Source organism: Pelophylax lessonae, assembly GCF_965119305.1.
Source record: "Pelophylax lessonae genome assembly, chromosome: 5".
NCBI lineage: Eukaryota > Metazoa > Chordata > Amphibia > Anura > Ranidae > Pelophylax > Pelophylax lessonae.
Window position 1 is genome coordinate 337,365,400 of NC_138772.1, and position 18,899 is coordinate 337,384,298.

Consider the following 18,899-nt stretch of genomic DNA (forward strand, 5'->3'; position numbering starts at 1 on the left):
TTTAGTCTTGCTGCAGAAAGCAGTAGCATGCCAAACAGATAGTAAATGACAACATAATATGTTTAACCTCCATATGAGCCATGACCACTGCTTGAAAAATAAAATGCAGTTTTTTATGAACATCCTTTCCAGTCCCTGTGTATCCTATCTCTCTGATTTGAAACTGTAGTCCCACGTATGTGTACCACCTCCTCACTGTTCTTTATTCTCATTGATTTCTCGAATGTCTGAGTCATCAGCAGTGTTGGGGTTTGATTAAAACCCCATAGCTGCCATACCTAACCTGCGGGCAATCAATTAGATAGTCATTCCTTAGGAACACAGACAGATGTAATAATTATTCTCCCAGTACTGTCTGATCCAATAACAGCACAGTAGGCTTTTGGAAAGAGAAAACTGTACAAAAAGGTGTTCTGCTGCTTACCTTCACAGACTTGCAATGAATATTTTCCATGCTAATGAAATCTGAGGGGGCAGATAAAGAATGCGCAAACCACTCAATGATAAAAAAAAAAAAAAAAAACCTTTTCAGTTTTTTTTAAATTAGCAGGTAACGCAAGTTAATAACAAACAGTTATCACTCAGAATTCAGAGGGGAAGGCTTAACATCGTCATAGCATGAAAAGACAGCATAGCTGACAGGATTTTCTTTCATAATCTCTATCTGTGCTTGAAGTGCTGAGTTCTTTCTGCCTGGCTGCTGTTTTGTGGTATTAATTTTTTAAGGAGAGATTTGGGAAAAGGTTGAAACATTGGTAAGTTCTGTGCATATTTACTGTTTATATAGCATACATATAGCCTGCAAAATGACAGTTGACAGTTTATTCAAGCAAAGAGCAACGTGCAAGGAGTAAAAACCAAGAGCAACCAATCAGAATTCATCTTCCCCAGATCAAACCAGGGTGAGATGAACTCTTGTTGGTTACAAATCACCATTGCTCTTAAAATAGGCAAGGTGAGGTACCATTTATTTTAGAATCAGGTCGAATCTTTCACTGATATGCCTGCAGTGGAATGATATCTGCAGATCTGGTTGCTGTGAGTTACTGTTCTTTGTATGATATTTTTGCTATTGGAACTGTCCTGTTAGATAGGTGACCTTGCTTTTTTTTTTGTAGCAGGAATTTTGCCATGAATGGAGAAGTTAAGGAAAAGGTGGTCCTTTAATTAAGCTTTTTGTGCATTGCATAAGTACTGTAATTGTACCACACTCTTATTTAATTTCAGTTAGTGATAAACTGCTAGTTGATAAGTTAAGATAAGAAAAGTTGATGTCTTCTAGATTTTTTTTGCAGTAAAACATTCTGATAATAAAATACAGTGAATGATTCGGCTAACAAAATAATTATTTTTTAACCAAATTATATAATTTACCATAAGATGCTAAGATGCTTTTCTTTTATGTTTGTATGACTTGTTGGTTAAAAAAAATTTAATAAAAAGAGATTAAAAAAAAAGATGCTAAAAGCCATAATCTTTAATAAAAATATTTTTTTTTTCAGAGTATGCAATAAATTCCATAAGATAATGACATTCCTTTGCATAATGACAGAAAAAATAAAAATAAAAAAGCTGTCTTTGAAAGCTTAAAGGGAATATATACATTCTCAAAACCTAAGTAAGTTTTAAGGGAGGGACAGTGATTTCCTTCACGGTAAGGGGAGGACATTAAAGTGATGGTGCTAAAGCAATCTGTTGCCGTGGTTACAGCTACTAGCCATTTTTATCAGTTGATCACAAGAAGTCCGCCTTATGCTATGCATTATTCATCTAGGTTCTAGTCGAAGAATCAGAATTGATCCTTGTGCCGAGCAGTTTTACGATGATTAAGGAAACTTGGCGTGGGTGCTGATTTGGAGAACGGTCATCGTATCAGGACATTTGGCAGTAAGTACTTATTGTTGTGGGGATGTGCTTTGATCTATATCATAAATGTTAAGAGGTAAAAGTTAGCACTCCTCTGCTTTTTTTGCTATCCACTAGAATACCTACTGCATGCTTTGGGTATTCAAGTCTTAAATGTGCTTGTGTTTTTTTATACAGCTACATGTTCTATACATTTGTGAATGGTACTCATGCTTTAAGTGGAGTGCATCCTTGACTAGGTGAAAGCAGCACTATGCTTGTACTGTATTTTACGCATTACTGACTCATAATATAACAGTCAGCTCCATTTGGTATAGCACTACAAGGGCATAGCATGTCCTGCTTTTTTGTAAACTAGGAGGACACATTGGGTTCTGCAGTCCCACATAAGCTCAACAATTATAAGCCTGGTCCAAACCATAAAAACATTCACATATGTGAAAGGTAAATGACAAATACTGATTTACTGTATCTGCAATGGATGAAGACCCTGCATGATAGAAGCAGTTACAACAGCCTTTAGTAGTACACTTGTGTTAATAGGTTAATGCACCGGGTACAATGCCCCCTGGGGAGATCAATATAGCTCCTAGCAGTGCATTTGATTGTACTGACATCGTTTTAGACCATGCTCCAGCATAGTGACTGCTGTGAGTCATTCACTGAGGCATTAATCCTCTTACAGTGTATCCAAAATAGAAGACAATTATTAACTATTGATTAGCTTTATGTTTAATTACTTTACACAACAATATAGATACTGGTGTAAAACATAGTTCATCCATTTAAAATGCTGAAAGAACAAGAGAGTAACTGTTGATAGTTAAGGGAATTAATTTTAATATAATTATGCTTATAAGATACAGCTACTTGACATGTTCCATATTCTTTTCACTTGTTTTTTTCAGGTTATGGCAATATGAATATCTGCATGTTTTTCAATACCCCTTTGAGGATGGAAATGTATATGCATTATGAATTAATGGAAACCTATGCTGAATTACAAAGGCTGGTATCCTTGACCTCTTCTGAAAATGTTAGTTGCCTGGCCTTTTCTGACATCAGTACTTGCTGATCCAAGAGCAAGTATTCTGATTTGAAGTGTCAGAGTGAAATCAGAACTCCTGATCTGCACTCTGGTTCCAGGTCAGTGACTTTGAAAGTTCTGAAGCCATTGATTCTGCATTATGGCCAGTCCACCAATTTTTTCAACAGAGGATGTTAGCAATGGCAATCTCCATACTTTAGTAAACTTATCCTTTAATAGTGATTTAAATCTTCATAAATTCTAAGAAAGCTGATATTTTATGCAGTTAAAGTATAACTAACGGCAAACTTTTTTTCGGATTTAGCTAAAGACGTTAGGTGTTAGAAAATGTGTTTTTATTGCAATCTGTGTCTCCATTAAAGGGATTCACCAGTATCACAGGGAATGAAAGTAAGGGTAAATCCAAATTTTTTGAGTGGCCACCAGAACAAAGAATAGAGGATAAATCTTCCAATGGGGCTTATTTTTCTGTGGCAGCTTTCTAAAAGTTGATTTCTCTCAGTTCCTGTTGATTCCACAGGACAGGAAGTGAGGGCAACTAAAACACTGACAGGGGTTTTAACCCTCCCCTACCCTTTCTAAAACACATACTGATATAAATATATAAAATGCCTTTAAATATACTTTATAGTTGGTCATACTAATAAAGTAGAACTTTACCCATAACAATTTGATAAAAAATAATGTTCTTCACAAAAAAAACATACATTCCACATTAATAATTTTGCAACTGAGTTTAATGTGTGCTGTAAATTGCCTCCAGCATTGCTCCTGTTTCTTCTTGCTTGAGGCTGCCATTTTTCTGAAGCCCTGAGCAGCCCCTGAGCAGCAGTAAATCTTTAGGCTACCCGCAGATAGGCCTCCACAAATTTGTCAGTGCCTAAATATAGAGAGCAACTGAGCATGTGCAGAGCAGGGTGTGACAGTGTATTACTAGATTTTAAACAGTATAGGCACTTATTTTTAATGTTTCACATTGGTAAAAAAGGAAAGAAGCCAGCCTGATGTGATCTAGAATTAATTTTCTGACTAAAGTTCCACTTTAAGTGGTATAGCCAGTTTGAACACAAAAGCAAATAGGCAACACTATTTTAAAGAAGTGGATACCATTGTTATTTGAGTTTTATTATCCATCTGATTTTATATTTTGACCTTAAAGGTTAAAGTGTGGTAATCTCTCTAGAAGGGATCGAACTTGTGTTATGGGCAGTGCATATTGGTTGTTAACTTTGTAAATGGTGAAATATACAGTATCTCACAAAAGTGAGTACACCCCTCACATTTTTGTAAATATTTTATTATATCTTTTCATGTGACAACACTAAAGGAATGACACTTTGCTACAATGTAAAGTAGTGAGTGTACAGCTTGTATAACAGTGTAAATTTGCTGTCCCCTCAAAATAACTCAACACACGGCCATTAATATCTAAACCGATGGCAACAAAGGTGAGTACACCCCTAAGTGAAAATGTCCAAATTGGGCCCAAAGTGTCAATATTTTGTAAGGCCACCCTTATTTTCTAGCACTGCCTTAACCTTCTTCGGCATGGAGTTCACCAGAGCATCACAGGTTGCCACTGGAGTCCTCTTCCACTCCTCCATGACGACATCACAGAGCTGGTGGATGTTAAAGACCTTGCACCCCTCCACCTTCTGTTTGAGGATGCCCCACAGATGCTTAATAGGGTTTAGGCCTGGAGACATACTTGGCCAGTACATCACCTTTACCCTCAGCTTCTTTAGCAAGGCAGTGGTAATTTTGGAGGTGTGTTTGAGGTGGTTATCATGTTAGAATACTGCCCTGTGGCCCAGTCCAGGAAGGGAAGGGATCATGCTTTGCTTTAGTATGTCACAGTACATGTTGGTATTCATGTTTTTCCGTATGTACTGTAGCTCCTAAGTGTCGGCAGCACTCATGCAGCCCCTGACCATGACACTCCCACCACCATGCTTGACTGAAGGCAAGACACACTTGTCTTTGTACTCCTCACCTGGTTGCTGCCACACACGCTTGACACCATCTGAACCAAATACGTTTATCTTGGTCTCATCAGACCACAGGACATGGTTCCAGTAATCCATGTCCATAGTCTGCTTGTCTACAGCAAACTGTTTGCGGTCCTTCTTGTGCATCATCTTTAGAAGAGGCTTTCTTCTGGGACAACATCCATGCAGACTAATTTGATGCAGTGAGCGACATATGGCCCAAGTACTGACAGGCTGACCCCCACCCCTTCAACCTCTGCAGCATTGCAACCTCTGGATATGACACTGAGCCTGTGCACTCAACTTCTTTGGTCAACCATGGCAAGGCCTGTTCTGAGTGGAACCTGTCCTGTTAAACCGCTGTATGGTCTTGGCCACCGTGCTGAAGCTCAGTTTCATGGTTTAGGCAATCTTCTTATAGCCTAGGCCATCTTTATGTACAGCAACAATTCTTTTTTCAGATCTTTAGAGAGTTCTTTGCCATGAGGTGCCATGTTGAACGTCCAGTGACCTGAGAGAGGGAGAGCGATAACACCACATTTAACACACCTGCTCCCCATTCACCCCTGAGAGCTTGTAACACTAATGAGTCACATGACACCAGGGAGGGGAAATGGCTAATTGGGCCCAGTTTGGACATTTTCACTTAGGGGTGTTCTCACTTTTGTTGCCAATGGTTTAGACATTAATGGCTGTGTTGAGTTATTTTGAGGGGAACTGCAAATTTACACTGTTATACGAGCTTTACACTCACTACTTTACATTGTAGCAAAGTGTCATTTCTTCAGTGTTGTCACATGAAAAGATATAATAAAATATTTACAAAAATGTGAGGGGTGTACTCACTTTTGTGAGATACTGTAGGTGGCCATTTGGAAATTAAAATATCCACTTGGGGCTTAAAAAAAGAAAAATCAACAAGAAATAATATTTAAAAAAATGTGATTATAAGAGATGAGTGAATCTTAAAATTAAGTGTGTCTTTATATTGGGATCCATGGAATTAGTATCCTTCTGGGTGGATACGACTTTGTTCTGCTATGGTCCAGATCTGTACACATTTAAAGACAGGAAAGAGGTAAGAAGTGCGTTAAATATTTTGGATTGCTTTTCCCATGACTAATGGGACAAGGGGGCCAAGGAATAAAAAACAGTGTATGTGCTTGAACCCTCCTAATGCATATATTCATTAAAGCTCAACTCCAGTAACAGTTTTTTGCTTTGGATACAGTGTAGAAGGTTTGAAAACCTCTGTCCCCAATGGATACGTTTCTCCTCACTTCCTTTTCTGATTGTAGGTGGTCAGAGTAAAAGGAAATCTCTCCATTTATATTAGGACACTATTCAAATTTTTATTATTTTTTTAATGTTGAAGTTTAATGTTAACAATGTGTAGAGTATGTATTTTATTATTAATGTATTATTTTATGCTGCAGGTTTTTATTGGTGATTTGACATTCCATAGATATTTGAAAATGACAAACTTTTTGGATGTGGATTCTATACCAAGACTGTTATTCAGTCAAGGAGCACAAGGTAACATTTTCTTTACATACTATATACAGTACATATTGTTTAATTTCTTAATCGTTTCACTTTTTCACCTTTGGCTATTAGTGAGATTTGTTCCCCTTTGACACTGACTCAACCCCACCAGAATCCCTTAGCAACTAGTCACAAACCATTGTTCTCTAAAGCAGCACCAGGAATAAAGAAAATTAGTACACTACTCTAGCTATTAAGGATAGGGATGATTGAACGGTTCGGGTCGACCATCGGTTCGACCCGAACATTGACTGTTCAAGGTTCGGTCGAATTCCGAACTTTAGGGGGTCAGGAGGCCAATCATTAGTGAATACGCCCCCCAGTATATAAGATAGCCCCGCCAAATTCCTAGCATTGTAATACAGGGATGTGGAAGAGAGTGGAAGCAGTTCTGTTACTTCTGCTTCAAAGTGTCATTTAGCAATTATTAGTTAAAAGGCATATGTCTCCGCTCCTATCACACCTATATGTGTGTATGTGTATAAATACATATAAGTGTGTGTGTATATATACCCCTATACAGAAGTTCAGATTTTTTGCCTGCCTCCAAAGACCCCAAAAAAATGCCCAAAAAAAAACGCCTGCTGCAAAAACACACCTGGGCGTTTTTGTAGCTGGCGGTTTTTGGGTATTTTTTTGGGGTCTTTGGAGGCAGGCAAAACATCTGAACTTCTGTATAGGGGTATATATACACACACGCTTATATGTATTTATACACATACACACATATAGGTGTTATAGCAGAGAAGCCATATGGGTGTTAATTATTTCATTAGCGCAAGCATAGTGTTCTGCTACTTTCACACCTATATATGTGTATATATACATACATGTGTGTGTGTGTATATATACCCCTACACAGAAGTTCTGATGTTATGCCTGCCTCCAAAGACCCCCAAAAAATGCCCAAAAAAATGCTTGCTACAAAACCGGCAAGTTGTGAAAATAGCGGAGCCATATCCCTGTTCTATATTAATTCTAAGACAAACAATCTTTTTTTTTTTTCTGGTTCTGGACATGCTATAGAGCTGAAACTTCACAGGTACTCTTTTTAGACCCCCCCCCCCAGACACTAAATCCAAAGAAATCTCATTTTATTTTTTTTTCAATAATTTTTTCAATAATTGGCTCTCTATCAAAAATGACAATTTTTAAGAACTTTTTTTGTGTGATTAATAGTCCCTGGGGCATGACCCAGAACCCTAGGCACTTTTTAGGGGCATTTATTGGGTTTTAGGGCTTCAAAATGGTGTTTTTTTTTATTCCAGAAGTTCGGTTCCTATTGATTTCAATGGGGTTCTGGAATCCGAACCGAACTTTCAGGAAATTCGGGTGTTCTGGTCGAACCGAACTTTTCAAAAGTTCGATCATCCCTAATTAAGGAAACATTACAACTAAAGGCAGAAAGACCACTTAATTCACCTTTATTCTGTGGTTTACATTATCAATTGTAGACAGAGTTAGAGTCAAAAAAATCTTCATTAGTATTTAAAGGTCAATCTAAAGGCTCTGGTTGCATGATTCTGTGCTGTGCAGCCTCCATCTCAGAGAACTGCAGGGGAAATACTAGCTTCTATTTCTCTAAGTTCAGATAATGGGCCATTTAGAAAATAGGAATTCCGACACCACAGGTAGAACAGCCAAGGTTAGCCGTGTCCCTAAGTGAGAGTACACACAAAATATTTTTGTCTCCCTGAAATCTACTTTTAATCTGGTCACAAAAAGTTGCTAAAAATGAGCATCAGATTGATTACCACTGATTTTTCTACATCAATACTTTCAATACCATAAATTAGGCTGCTTATATTGTTTTTTCTGTGGCTAAATAATAATAGACAGCTACACGCACAGTTTACTTATTGGGAAATATGTATATTCATTGCACATTATAGCAGTGTTGCATTTGTCAGAGTCATTTGGTGTAATTATCTGATTGTCCAAGAAAGTAATTATACCAACAGACTCCGAACCTTTGCCAGGAAATGCAATGCTGTTTTTCTTCACTGTGAAAACTGTGGGTGTAAGAGAAGTAGTGAAATATCATCCCTATTCAGGCACTGTATGTGTCACACAGATGACGAGAGCATCAGGGAAAAAGCAGCGAGACTGCCATATGTAGTAAAAATAAACTGCAGAGTGTCTTCATAGAGACTCTGCCAACAATGAAACACTACTCCTTCATTCATTATTTGTAGAAATTCAGGACACAAAACTAATCAGGATGCTTATTTAAAGCACAGATTACGAAAAAGTGACTGGAACATAGTGTATATTATTTTTCAATAAATGGAGGTTATTGAAAGAGTGTTGAATGCTGTAAATCTCAGGGACTCTGGCCAACAGGACACCCAGCCAGTCACTTGACCCCAACAGCGGGGTACCCTACCAATTGTTGGATCTTGGCAGTAGGGCATCTCGCTTGGAACCCGACCCTTCAGCCTACGAGGAACTTTTTCTCTGGACTTGTCTAACAGAAGACTGTCTTTTATGGACTGGTTCAGCTATGGCATCCTGAGGCCGCTCCTTAGAGGGGGGTACTGTCAGGAAAGCACTCACCTGAAGCTGGCACTGTGGCTCCCAAATCCATAGGCTGCAGGTCCAGCGTCCACCAGTGGGTGTCTCCCAGCAGCCAGAAGCTCATATCATTAGTGATCACCTGATGCTTGTTACAAGAAGTATATTTAAGTCCTGTCTGTCCTGCTCTGGTGGCCTTGGTGTTGTCTCCATGTGCCCCAGACCTGCAATCCTGTATCCTGATCCCTGATCCTGACCCTGCAGCCTGATCCTGTTACCCTCTCCCTGTCCTGTCTTGCTCCCAGCTCCCTCTGCTTGATCTCCCATGTATGACCTTGGCTCTGTTTCGATTATGCTTTGCATTCCCTATTTGCTGTATATATTTGGTTTAGGCAGTTGTTCATTGTGTGTCACTATTTGATTGGTTTTCTTATTTGTTTTAGTCAGTTTGGTATTTTGGAGATGCGTTTACGTTTTATGTTGTTCACTTTTATTTTAAATAAATTATATTCTTTTACACTGTATTTCTGCCTGACATTCTCTGTGGCAGGCCACACATTTTCTGGTCACACCAGCAGCTGACAGCAGCAAAGTCCCCTCCTAGCAGTGTAGAATGGCTATGTGGTCTTTTTAAAGCAGCACCATACTCTGTTTGCTGTTTCTCTGCTTAGCTCACTCCTTATCCACTTCAGCTCTGTTCCACAGTAGCCCTGAGCCCTGTACATATCTCCAAATTCTGAGCCTTCTCTAAGTTCTGTCCCCAGACTCACTGTCACCCTCCCTTCTAAATTGGAACCCCACTGAACTTCCTAAACTATCTTTGTTGGGAAAGGAGGGCGGGCTACCTGGTCCTTGCCCTGTTGCAAGTGGCATGCTTGTCCAGGCTGGGGTAGCAGCCAATCCAGATCCTCTGTATAGCCTTCTTCCTGAGAATTTTCCATCACTGCAGAGTAAGGGGGGGGGGCAATGAGCTGCAACAGAAAACAACTAAATTCCTACTGTTGTTTACCTGGATTACCAGGTTCACCCTGATCACACAAAACAAGCACTTTTCCCTGCAACAATACTCTGCACCACTGAAGTTATTATAATAAATACTGTATACTTGAATGATACCAAAAAAAGACATCACAAGGCACATAAGTCCCATGCACAAATAAAAACATTTAAAACCAAACCCCATTTAGAAATCCAAAAACCCAGCTAGCAAAAAGCCATATTAACAGTTTCTGGGAAAAACCCAAAAAGTATCCCAGGCTGAGCTGACCCATGTCAGATTATATAGAATTTAACATAAACCTCAGCCATACAATCATATAAATAAAATCAGAGCATACCAGTAAGTAAACTTTAAATTTCTGAATTTTAAAAACTAAATTTTAAAAATTCAATTGATATACTTTACCATCATTGTGCAATTTTTTCTTCATCCCACTCTCCCTATCTCCTGTAGAGCAGGCCTCAAAATTGTAATGAGCATTAGAATATAGTCTCTGAAGCAAGAATGGCGGTTTTGAAAAATTTTCTTCGGCCGTTTCCATTAGCAACCTGACCGGTAGCCCAGGACGACATCCCGGACGAGCCCCCAAATGTAGCACTACTCCCTTGGGAGCTGCTGGTTATGGATTCCCCTGGGTTACCCATAGCAACAACTTGACAATATAGCATTTTTAAAGTGCTTGGCTCAGTCAGAAAACAGTCCAGGGGTTTTTTTTTTTTTGGTTGTTTTATTTGAGAACTTGGATAGGAGAAGGGATGAGTGGGATACTCCAACTTGAACAACTATGTACAATTGCTAGGACTGCTGAATATAACTCTATGCGGCAAGGCCGCTGCTTCACCTTGACAATGCAGTGAAGAAGTATTGGATGAGCTGTACTGTACTGTAGAACACTCTTCAGGGTCCTACTTAGTACCCCCTTTGTCCCTATTCTTCAGGGTTCTCTATACGGCACCCCCTTTACTGTAACACTCTGTGTGAGCTGGCTCCCTGATCCTCTGACTTCACTGGAGTGGTCCCCCTTCCTGGACTGACCCTTTGGCAAGTCCCTTAGTACTCACGGACACTGTTTTTCCCGAGAGACTCTGCCAACAGCTCCACCGTCAGCTTCTCTGGATCCTCTGCAGCTCAGCTCCACACCTGGTTCACTAGGCCAACCGCCTAAGACCGCACAGTTAGAGGGAAAGTGCTGACAGGAGCAGGCTACCTTGAGATGGTATCCACTAGCAGTGCCCTATCCAGTGAGCACTAAGGAGACTAGCTCATAAAAAATCCAAGTTTATTAAAATCCAAAATATAAAAACAAATAAAGCCAGATCTGAACAAAACAAAGTTCCAATGATGCAAATTGCAGGAGGTGGGGTACCTTTAAGAGGGGGAAGCCACGATCCGTCCTCCGTGATGGAGTCTGCACTGGAGCCGTGTAGAGTAGCAGGCAGGAGGGTGTTCTCTCCGGTGAAAGAGGGCAGGGGGGGCGGTTGCCGAGTGCCACTTGATGGAGGAGGGGGGGAGTCTCGCCAAAGCTTGACAAGGCTCATGGGAGCGAAACATGTTGCCATAGCGACATGACGACCTCGGACGCTTTCTCCTCCTTCCGTCTCCTCCCCCTGATGCCCGGAGCCTGAGCGCGGTGATGACGTCATCATCTTATCGCAGTAACAGACAGACAGTGACTGGTCTGCAGCCTCCCCACGGCGCCAAGGCATGCTGCATTGTCTGTCCATCCACCCCGGTCACTCGGCGAGACTGTCCCCCTCCTCCATCAAGTGGCACTCGGCAACCGCCCGCCTCCCCTCTTCCACCGGAGAGAACAACCTCCTGCCTGCTACTCTACACGGCTCCAGTGCAGGAGCCAGTGCAGACTCCATTGTGGAGGACGGATCATGGCTTCCCCCTCTTAAAGGTACCCCACCTCCTGCAATTTGCATCAGTGGAACTTTCTTTTGTTCAGATCTGGCTTTATTTGTTTTTATATGTTGGATTTCAATAAACTTGGATTTTTTTATGAGCTAGTCTCCTTAGTGCTCACTGGAAAGGGCACTGCTAGTGGATACCATCTCAAGGTAGCCTGCTCCTGTCAGCGCTTTCCCTCTAACCGTGTGCTTTTTTCTGTTGCCCCCCTCCCCCAGGGGTTTCTCCTACAGCAGCTCAGGATCAGTCAGGCACTCTACTCCTCACCATCACCAATTGGTAAACGACGGATCTTTATCGTGATTTTTGACCGCCTAAGACCACCTTCCTCATACACAGTAGGAGGAGAGACAGCTGTCAGCCTCCTCCTGGGACGCCCTGTCACATGTCTCCCCAGCTTTTATGGGCAATCCCAGGATGCATTGCAAGAATGCTCTCCCACTGGGACTCCCACAAAATCCAATGTGTCACTGGCTGGGTTTCCTCCACTGTCCAACAAGCTCCCTCATTGGATACAGTGGGGACACTCCCTCAGACCCAGTGAATCACAACCGAAAACATGTAACAGGCAACCTAACACATCAGGCTCCCCTGATAAGCAGAAGGAGCAATAGATGCTTTTGCTTAGCACCTACCTACCTAGGAGGGTGCTACACTGTCTATATGTCTTTTGTGTTATTAATTTTTTATTTCATGTCAGGATTATTATAGAAAATAATTTTGTTCTTTTGCGTAGGGGGGTGTTAAAGAATGATCTGCCTTGGATGTCAAATACTCTAGGTTTGCCACATTTATTCTTTAATTTAAAGCTGACGTTTAGTTAAAACTTTTTTTTTTTTGGCTACATCTGTGGTCATACAACAGACCTGTAATTAAGTTAGCCCTATGTCCATTCTAATACTGTAGTTTCTGTAGAAATCTTCTCTCTGGTGATGCCCAGTCCTCTTCACAGTTGCTGATGCTGCAGGGTTTATTACCTTCAGGTCTAGTACTGAAGAACATTAAAGAAAATTCTGTTTCTTTCTGTCCTCTCCACCATTGACATAAGTCCTTGTATAGTTTTGGACAGAATGCAACACATTCTGTGAATGGGGGGAAGGTGGATATGTGATCCCTTTTCCTCTATGAGTCTTGAACAGGTTTTTTTAAATACTCTGAAAGAAATATATTGGCTCCATTGCTGACAATTGTTAAAAATATTAGTTACCTGACTCTCATGACTCTCTTCCTTTTGGGGTGATAAATATACCTGTAGCACTTACCCATGGCCAGATAAGAGAGCGTTTTTATTTATTAAGGCATAACAAACTCAAGAAGAGAGGTTTAGGGCACAGAATACACAAACAGTGACAAAAAATGCAACGCCAGACTTCTAATAACAGTCAATAGAGGGATAAGGGCCTTTAAGCTGGAACTGGTGTAGGGCTACCGCCGCTAGTGAATATGGGTATCTCCCACCCTGCACAGCCAGGCACATTATTTTCCACTCACTCTGGAGACCAGAATCAGTCCTTGCAGATTTGTTTTCTTTTTTTTTTTTTTTTAAGGGGATTAAACTTGGATGGGGTAAGGGTTCTTATAGGATGCCCACTTGATCAGCAAAGGAATCCTCAGGGACACAAACTATATATATCCAGTATATAGACACTTCTCCCCTTCTACCTCCAGTACATACTTGCTTGTAGAACTACATCTCCTAGAACCAGCTAGCACTTAGAGTTGGATCCAACACAATCTCAGTCAGATCCAGGTTAATGCCCTTTACAGGCAGGGGCTGTGGGCCCATTTGGTAGTGTAGCAAAAAGAGAGATCTTTAATGCTAGCTGTCCTATCCATGTGGCAACTGTTCCCAGTACCACCCCTTTAGGCACTGCCAGCCTGCCTGGATGCAGCGGCCCTTTTCACTTGCCCTCCTGGCTACTTCTTTATAGTCCTCCCAGACTGGTTCTGCCCCCATCTCAGACTGCTTGCACCCAGTCCCTTCGGCATGCCTCTCTGTCCTTTTACTGCAACACTGACCAGCCCTCTTGGCTGTCTTCCTCCCTGGAGATTTGCCTGGCAGTGTTCTCCTACTGTCTTCTCCTTGCTCCCATGGCCTCTGGTTAGGATCCCTCCGTGTGTCATGAGAACGGGTCTCTTCTGCACCTGAGCCCAGGCCTGAGTTTACTGGGGGACTACTCTCAAAGGCCTCTGACAGTCTAACACTCCATCTCCAACTTTCACCCAAACTCACATGGCCCCAGCTGGACTGACCCTGAGTATTTGAGGGGGCCTGTCCCATGCCAACCCAATCTGTGGGGATTGGTCAGGGCCTTCAGAACACTCCAGCCAGCTTCTCCTAGACCCTTCCCAGCTGCTTCTAGAATCTTCTTCGAGTTTCCAGCAAGCAGGGAGGAGTCACAAGAGAGACTGGTTATCCAGCCTACCTGAGTCACTCAAACCCTGACCCAGATAAAACAGACAGGCCAGCCAAGCCTGACAATTTACTTACACTAACACAAAACATCCCGGCTCTAGCGCTCCAGCAATGCTAGGAAATCTAATCCTCTGACTGTAAAACACCACCAGGCCACACAGTTTTACTATATCTGTTCAATGAGTGCAAAAAATACCTGATCCTTACAGAAATCTTGTGAGCTGCTACCTTCCTGTGCTGTCTGATTCTGCTGACTCTTATTAGTTAAACTATTCCCAATTTTCTCTGTGGAGCAAAGAATACCTAGCCTCTATGTTGTGGAGTTAAGAATAGGGGGGGTGTTCAGGAGTCCAAACCAACTCCCCTTCTAATGCTGCTTTTTCACAGTACAGTGAGTGAGTGTTAAGGAAAAAATATTGGAAAAACTAATACCTTATCTATGGACTGGTAAGATGTAATATATCATGTTTGTGTCCTTGGGTTTAGATATGATTTAAGTCCAACTGTATATTTTAATTAAATCATCACTAAATTGTAGAATGCTATTCATTCATTCAAGTGCAAGTGTAGATAAGAATGAAATACCTTTATGTAATCCATTTAAGTATTTTTAAATAGAACCTAGGCTGGCTTTGCACTAGCCTCCTGTAATCCCCTGTACATCAGTATTCAGATTGGAAGAAATAGAGACAATTAGGCACTGCACACTGCTGTGAATATAAAAAAGAGGGGCTAGTTGATTGAAGGATAGTATTCCTTTACCATCCAATCACAGCCCTGATCAAGATTTATTGCTGCAATAACAATGGAGAAAAGCAAATAGTCTGGAATTGATGTAGTCCTAATTCATTTTTCAAGCATGTTAGACTGTTTACACATTGTTTACACATGTGTATTCCACCATTCCATTCAACTGTTTGCTTACACTTACAGCCAGTTCACACCATAGAAACGCAGTCCGAATGCTTTACTGCATACGCATTTTTGATGCGTTCCAGTGCATTTTTCCCCCTGTTTTTTCTTAACCTTAAATAAGGACAAGTGTGTTCCAGTGCATTTTTGGTGTGTTATGGTGCCGCCCGGTGCATTCTGATGCCTTTTACTGTGTTCCAGTACAATCAAGAGCAGAAAAAAATGCAGCATGTTGTACTTTTTTTTTTTTTTTTTTGAGAGAGGGTTTTTTTTTTTTTAATCTCAGTGGAGCCCTATAGTCGTTTTTTGCCAACGTCCCGTAATATAGTACTGTGGTTTGGGTGCCTCATACCCGGTGGTTGGGACTTTATGGGCAAGAGTAAGTCAATGAGTATGGTAAAATTAAACAATTTATTAACTCTTTACAGTATAGTACAGAATTTCAAATGAATGGGTGAAAGCCCATTATACAAGGATTTTGGTGAATTGGTGGAGGCCCATTGTGTTAGAAGTGCAAAAGTATAGAAATATGTGACAGGTGAGAAAGAGGTGACTTTAACCGGACATTTTACTCTGTTGTTCCATGTGTTTTGGAACTAGGTTCAGAGGAAAGGTCCAAGGGGTTATCCTACGTGTTTCGGCCGGGTAGGGCCTTTTTCAAGGATGTGTCACCAATTCTCTGAATGCCAATAATAAGAGTAAGAGTTCTTGCACAAATTCAAAAATAAATTATGTAATGTGTTTCATATTAATGTGTTACATACATCTTTTTTAGTCCGTTCCATGCATATATATGCGCCTTCCCCAGGTTTCTAAACTGCAACAGGAACTTTAGCTGCTTCACAGATGATATAGTGTAATACAGGTTATTCTTAGACCTCCTAGTTGGGAGGAAGAAATGTAGTTTTTGTAACCATCAGACATAAATACTTAATAGCCGTATTGATGCAGAAAAAAACAGTGATTGGATTTAGAAAGTATATTTACTTGGGCTAGACGGGTAGTGTTTAGCCGTAATAGTGGGATCCAAACGGGTTCCCTCAGAGTTTGGAGCCTGAAAACAATCTGCGGGCTAGGTGTCTGAAAAGATATTGAATTTCATATTTGTAAATGTCTAATCGATTAAGGATGGAAGGAAAGGATGCAGATAATAAATTGGTGTATTGTAGGTAAAGTAAAAGGGTTTTGGTAGGGAAATATGTCCATTTATAAATTGTTCCATTATACAAAAACTTGTATTGAATAGAGACTGAAAATGTCTCTTATAGGACTTACTTTTTTGAAGGCAGGTACTGGGAAAGAAAAGTCAGGATGGGCTGCGGCAGCATGACCCCCAGGTCTGTCCTCTCCCTCTAGCGGAGATGGACTGAAACCTGTGAGCATTTCCCAACCTTTTTATGTGGGTCGCGCATGTGCACAGTGGCGCTGCGTGACGCCGCGTGACGTAACTGTGACGTTGCCACCCCTGATGCGCAAGCGCAGAGGCTATAACGCATCCCGGAAGCTGTCAGGTCGTGCCACGTAGGCCGCCGACACGACTAGAGGGAGTCCTAGCTGTCCCAGATGGTCGGGGATTGCGGGAGGTGCGAACACCGTCCTCAGGCTCCAGATTGCCCCCATCATCAGATCGGGGCTTGCCGTGCTGGGAGCAGTGAAGACTGAAGATTGGGCATTGCCAGGAGGGACTGAACATCTTCAAAATGTCAATTACATTTCATATTTAGTATTCACTTTTGCAAGGAAAATAAATTATGTAAATAGTAAGCAATATACAAGTACGTCATACATGCGCATTCTTAAGGTATGAACAGCAGTTATAAAGTCTAGGATGGGAAGGGGCACTTTATAGTGCCAGGGTAGATTTGGGTTGATGACAAGGGTGACAACCCGGGGATAACATGGGCATACATTTCCAGGATCAGGTAAGTTTGAGAAAACTTGAGCCTACAGAATGACAGCGAAATCGGCTGTTTATTATTTGTGTATTTTTTGCAGGGTTTAGGACGTGAGGCAGAGGGGAAATGTAGGGTAGATTGTTCTTTTTTATCCTCTTTTGTGGATATATGAGTAGGAGAATAAGAGACGAGGAAAAATATACCTTATTTGGACTGAACTATAGTTTTTATGAATGGATGAAAATGGTTTAGTCTGTTTTTCCAGAGGAAAAACCTTCTAAAAAGGGGCGAAAGCTTTGGGCTTCATTCAAACCTGGTGGATGTGTAGCCTTAAGACGGCAAATCCACCGCATTTCCATCTGTAGTAAAGTTTTTTTCCAGTCCCGCCTCTTACTGGGATGTGGAGTCTGTCAAGAGCCAAGAATTTTACTTTGGGCATTTTATAATTGTGGCTGTAGGCCACGTTTCTTCCTAGGGGTACATAGTAATTTCCAACGTGCATCGTATGGAGGTGCTTGTTTACTCTTTTCCCCAGTTCCTGTCGGGTTTTTCCGACATAAAGTGATCCGCACTCGCATAGCATAATGTAGACTACTCCTTTCCTTTTGCAGTTACAGAAGTGTCTAGGCTTGAAAAGGTCTCAATTTATAAATGGACATATTTCCCTACCAAACCCCTTTTACTTTACCTACAATACACTAATTTATTATCTGCATCCTTTGCTTCCATCCTTAATCGATTAGACATTTACAAATACGAAATTCCATATTTTTTAAGACACCTAGCCCGCAGATTGTTTTCAGGCTCCAAACTCTGAGGGAACCTGTTTGGATCCCACTATTACAGCTAAACGCTACCCGTCTAGCCCAAGTAAATATACTTTCTAAATCCAATCACTGCTTTTTTCTGCACCAATACGGCTATTAAGTATTTATGTCTGATGGTTACAAAAACTACATTTCTTCCTCCCAACTAGGAGGTCTAAGAATAACCTGTATTTTACTATATCATCTGTGAAGCAGCTAAAGTTCCTGTTGCAGTTTAGAAACCTGGGGAAGGCGCATATATATGCATGGAACGGACTAAAAAAGATGTATGTAACACATTAATATGAAACACATTGCATAATTTCTTTTTGAGTTTGTGCAAGAACTCTTACTCTTATTATTGTCATTCATAGAATTGGTGAAGCATCCTTGAAAAAGGCCCTACCCGGCCGAAACGCGTAGGTTAACCCCTTGGACCTTTCCTCTGAACCTAGTTCCAAAACACATGGAACAACAGAGTAAAATGTCCGGTTAAAGTCACCTATTTCTCACCTGTCACATATTTCTATACTTTTGCACTTCTAGCACAATGGGCCTCCACCCATTCACCAAAATCCTTGTATAATGGGCTTTCACCCATTCATTTGAAATTCTGTACTATACTGTAAAGAGTGAAAAAATTGTTTGATTTTACCATACTCATTGACTTACTCTTGCCCATAAAGTCCCAACCACCGGGTATGAGGCACCCAAACCACAGTAGTACTTTTTTTTTTTTCTGGAACTAGAACGCACTGGAACTGACTTCACTGGTGTGAACTATGCCATTGAAAACCATATAACCTGCAATCCATACGTTTTTGATGCAGAAAAAAAAAGCACTGGACTGCATGTGGTGTGAACTGGCCCTTAAACTTTAATTTATCACAAGTAATGTCTTTACTTACTCATTTACATAACTGTAATGCATTTCATAATTTCAAGCTATTAAATAATCCGCCATTGCTATTGATATGATTGGCAGAGAGGTTTCCAGG

General features: G+C 40.9%; 1 protein-coding gene across 1 annotated transcript in view; it reads left to right on the forward strand.

Annotated features, from left to right (window-relative positions):
- The first annotated feature begins 1,854 nt into the window (after positions 1-1,854).
- PHACTR1 (phosphatase and actin regulator 1) overlaps positions 1,855-18,899 on the forward strand; it is a 490,073-nt gene continuing 473,028 nt past the window's right edge. Inside the window, exons 1-2 of the mRNA XM_082257554.1 lie at positions 1,855-1,887; positions 6,339-6,438. Coding sequence (XP_082113680.1) covers positions 6,378-6,438 — 61 coding nt within the window. The 5' untranslated portion in view covers positions 1,855-1,887; positions 6,339-6,377. The remainder of the gene's footprint in view (positions 1,888-6,338; positions 6,439-18,899) is intronic.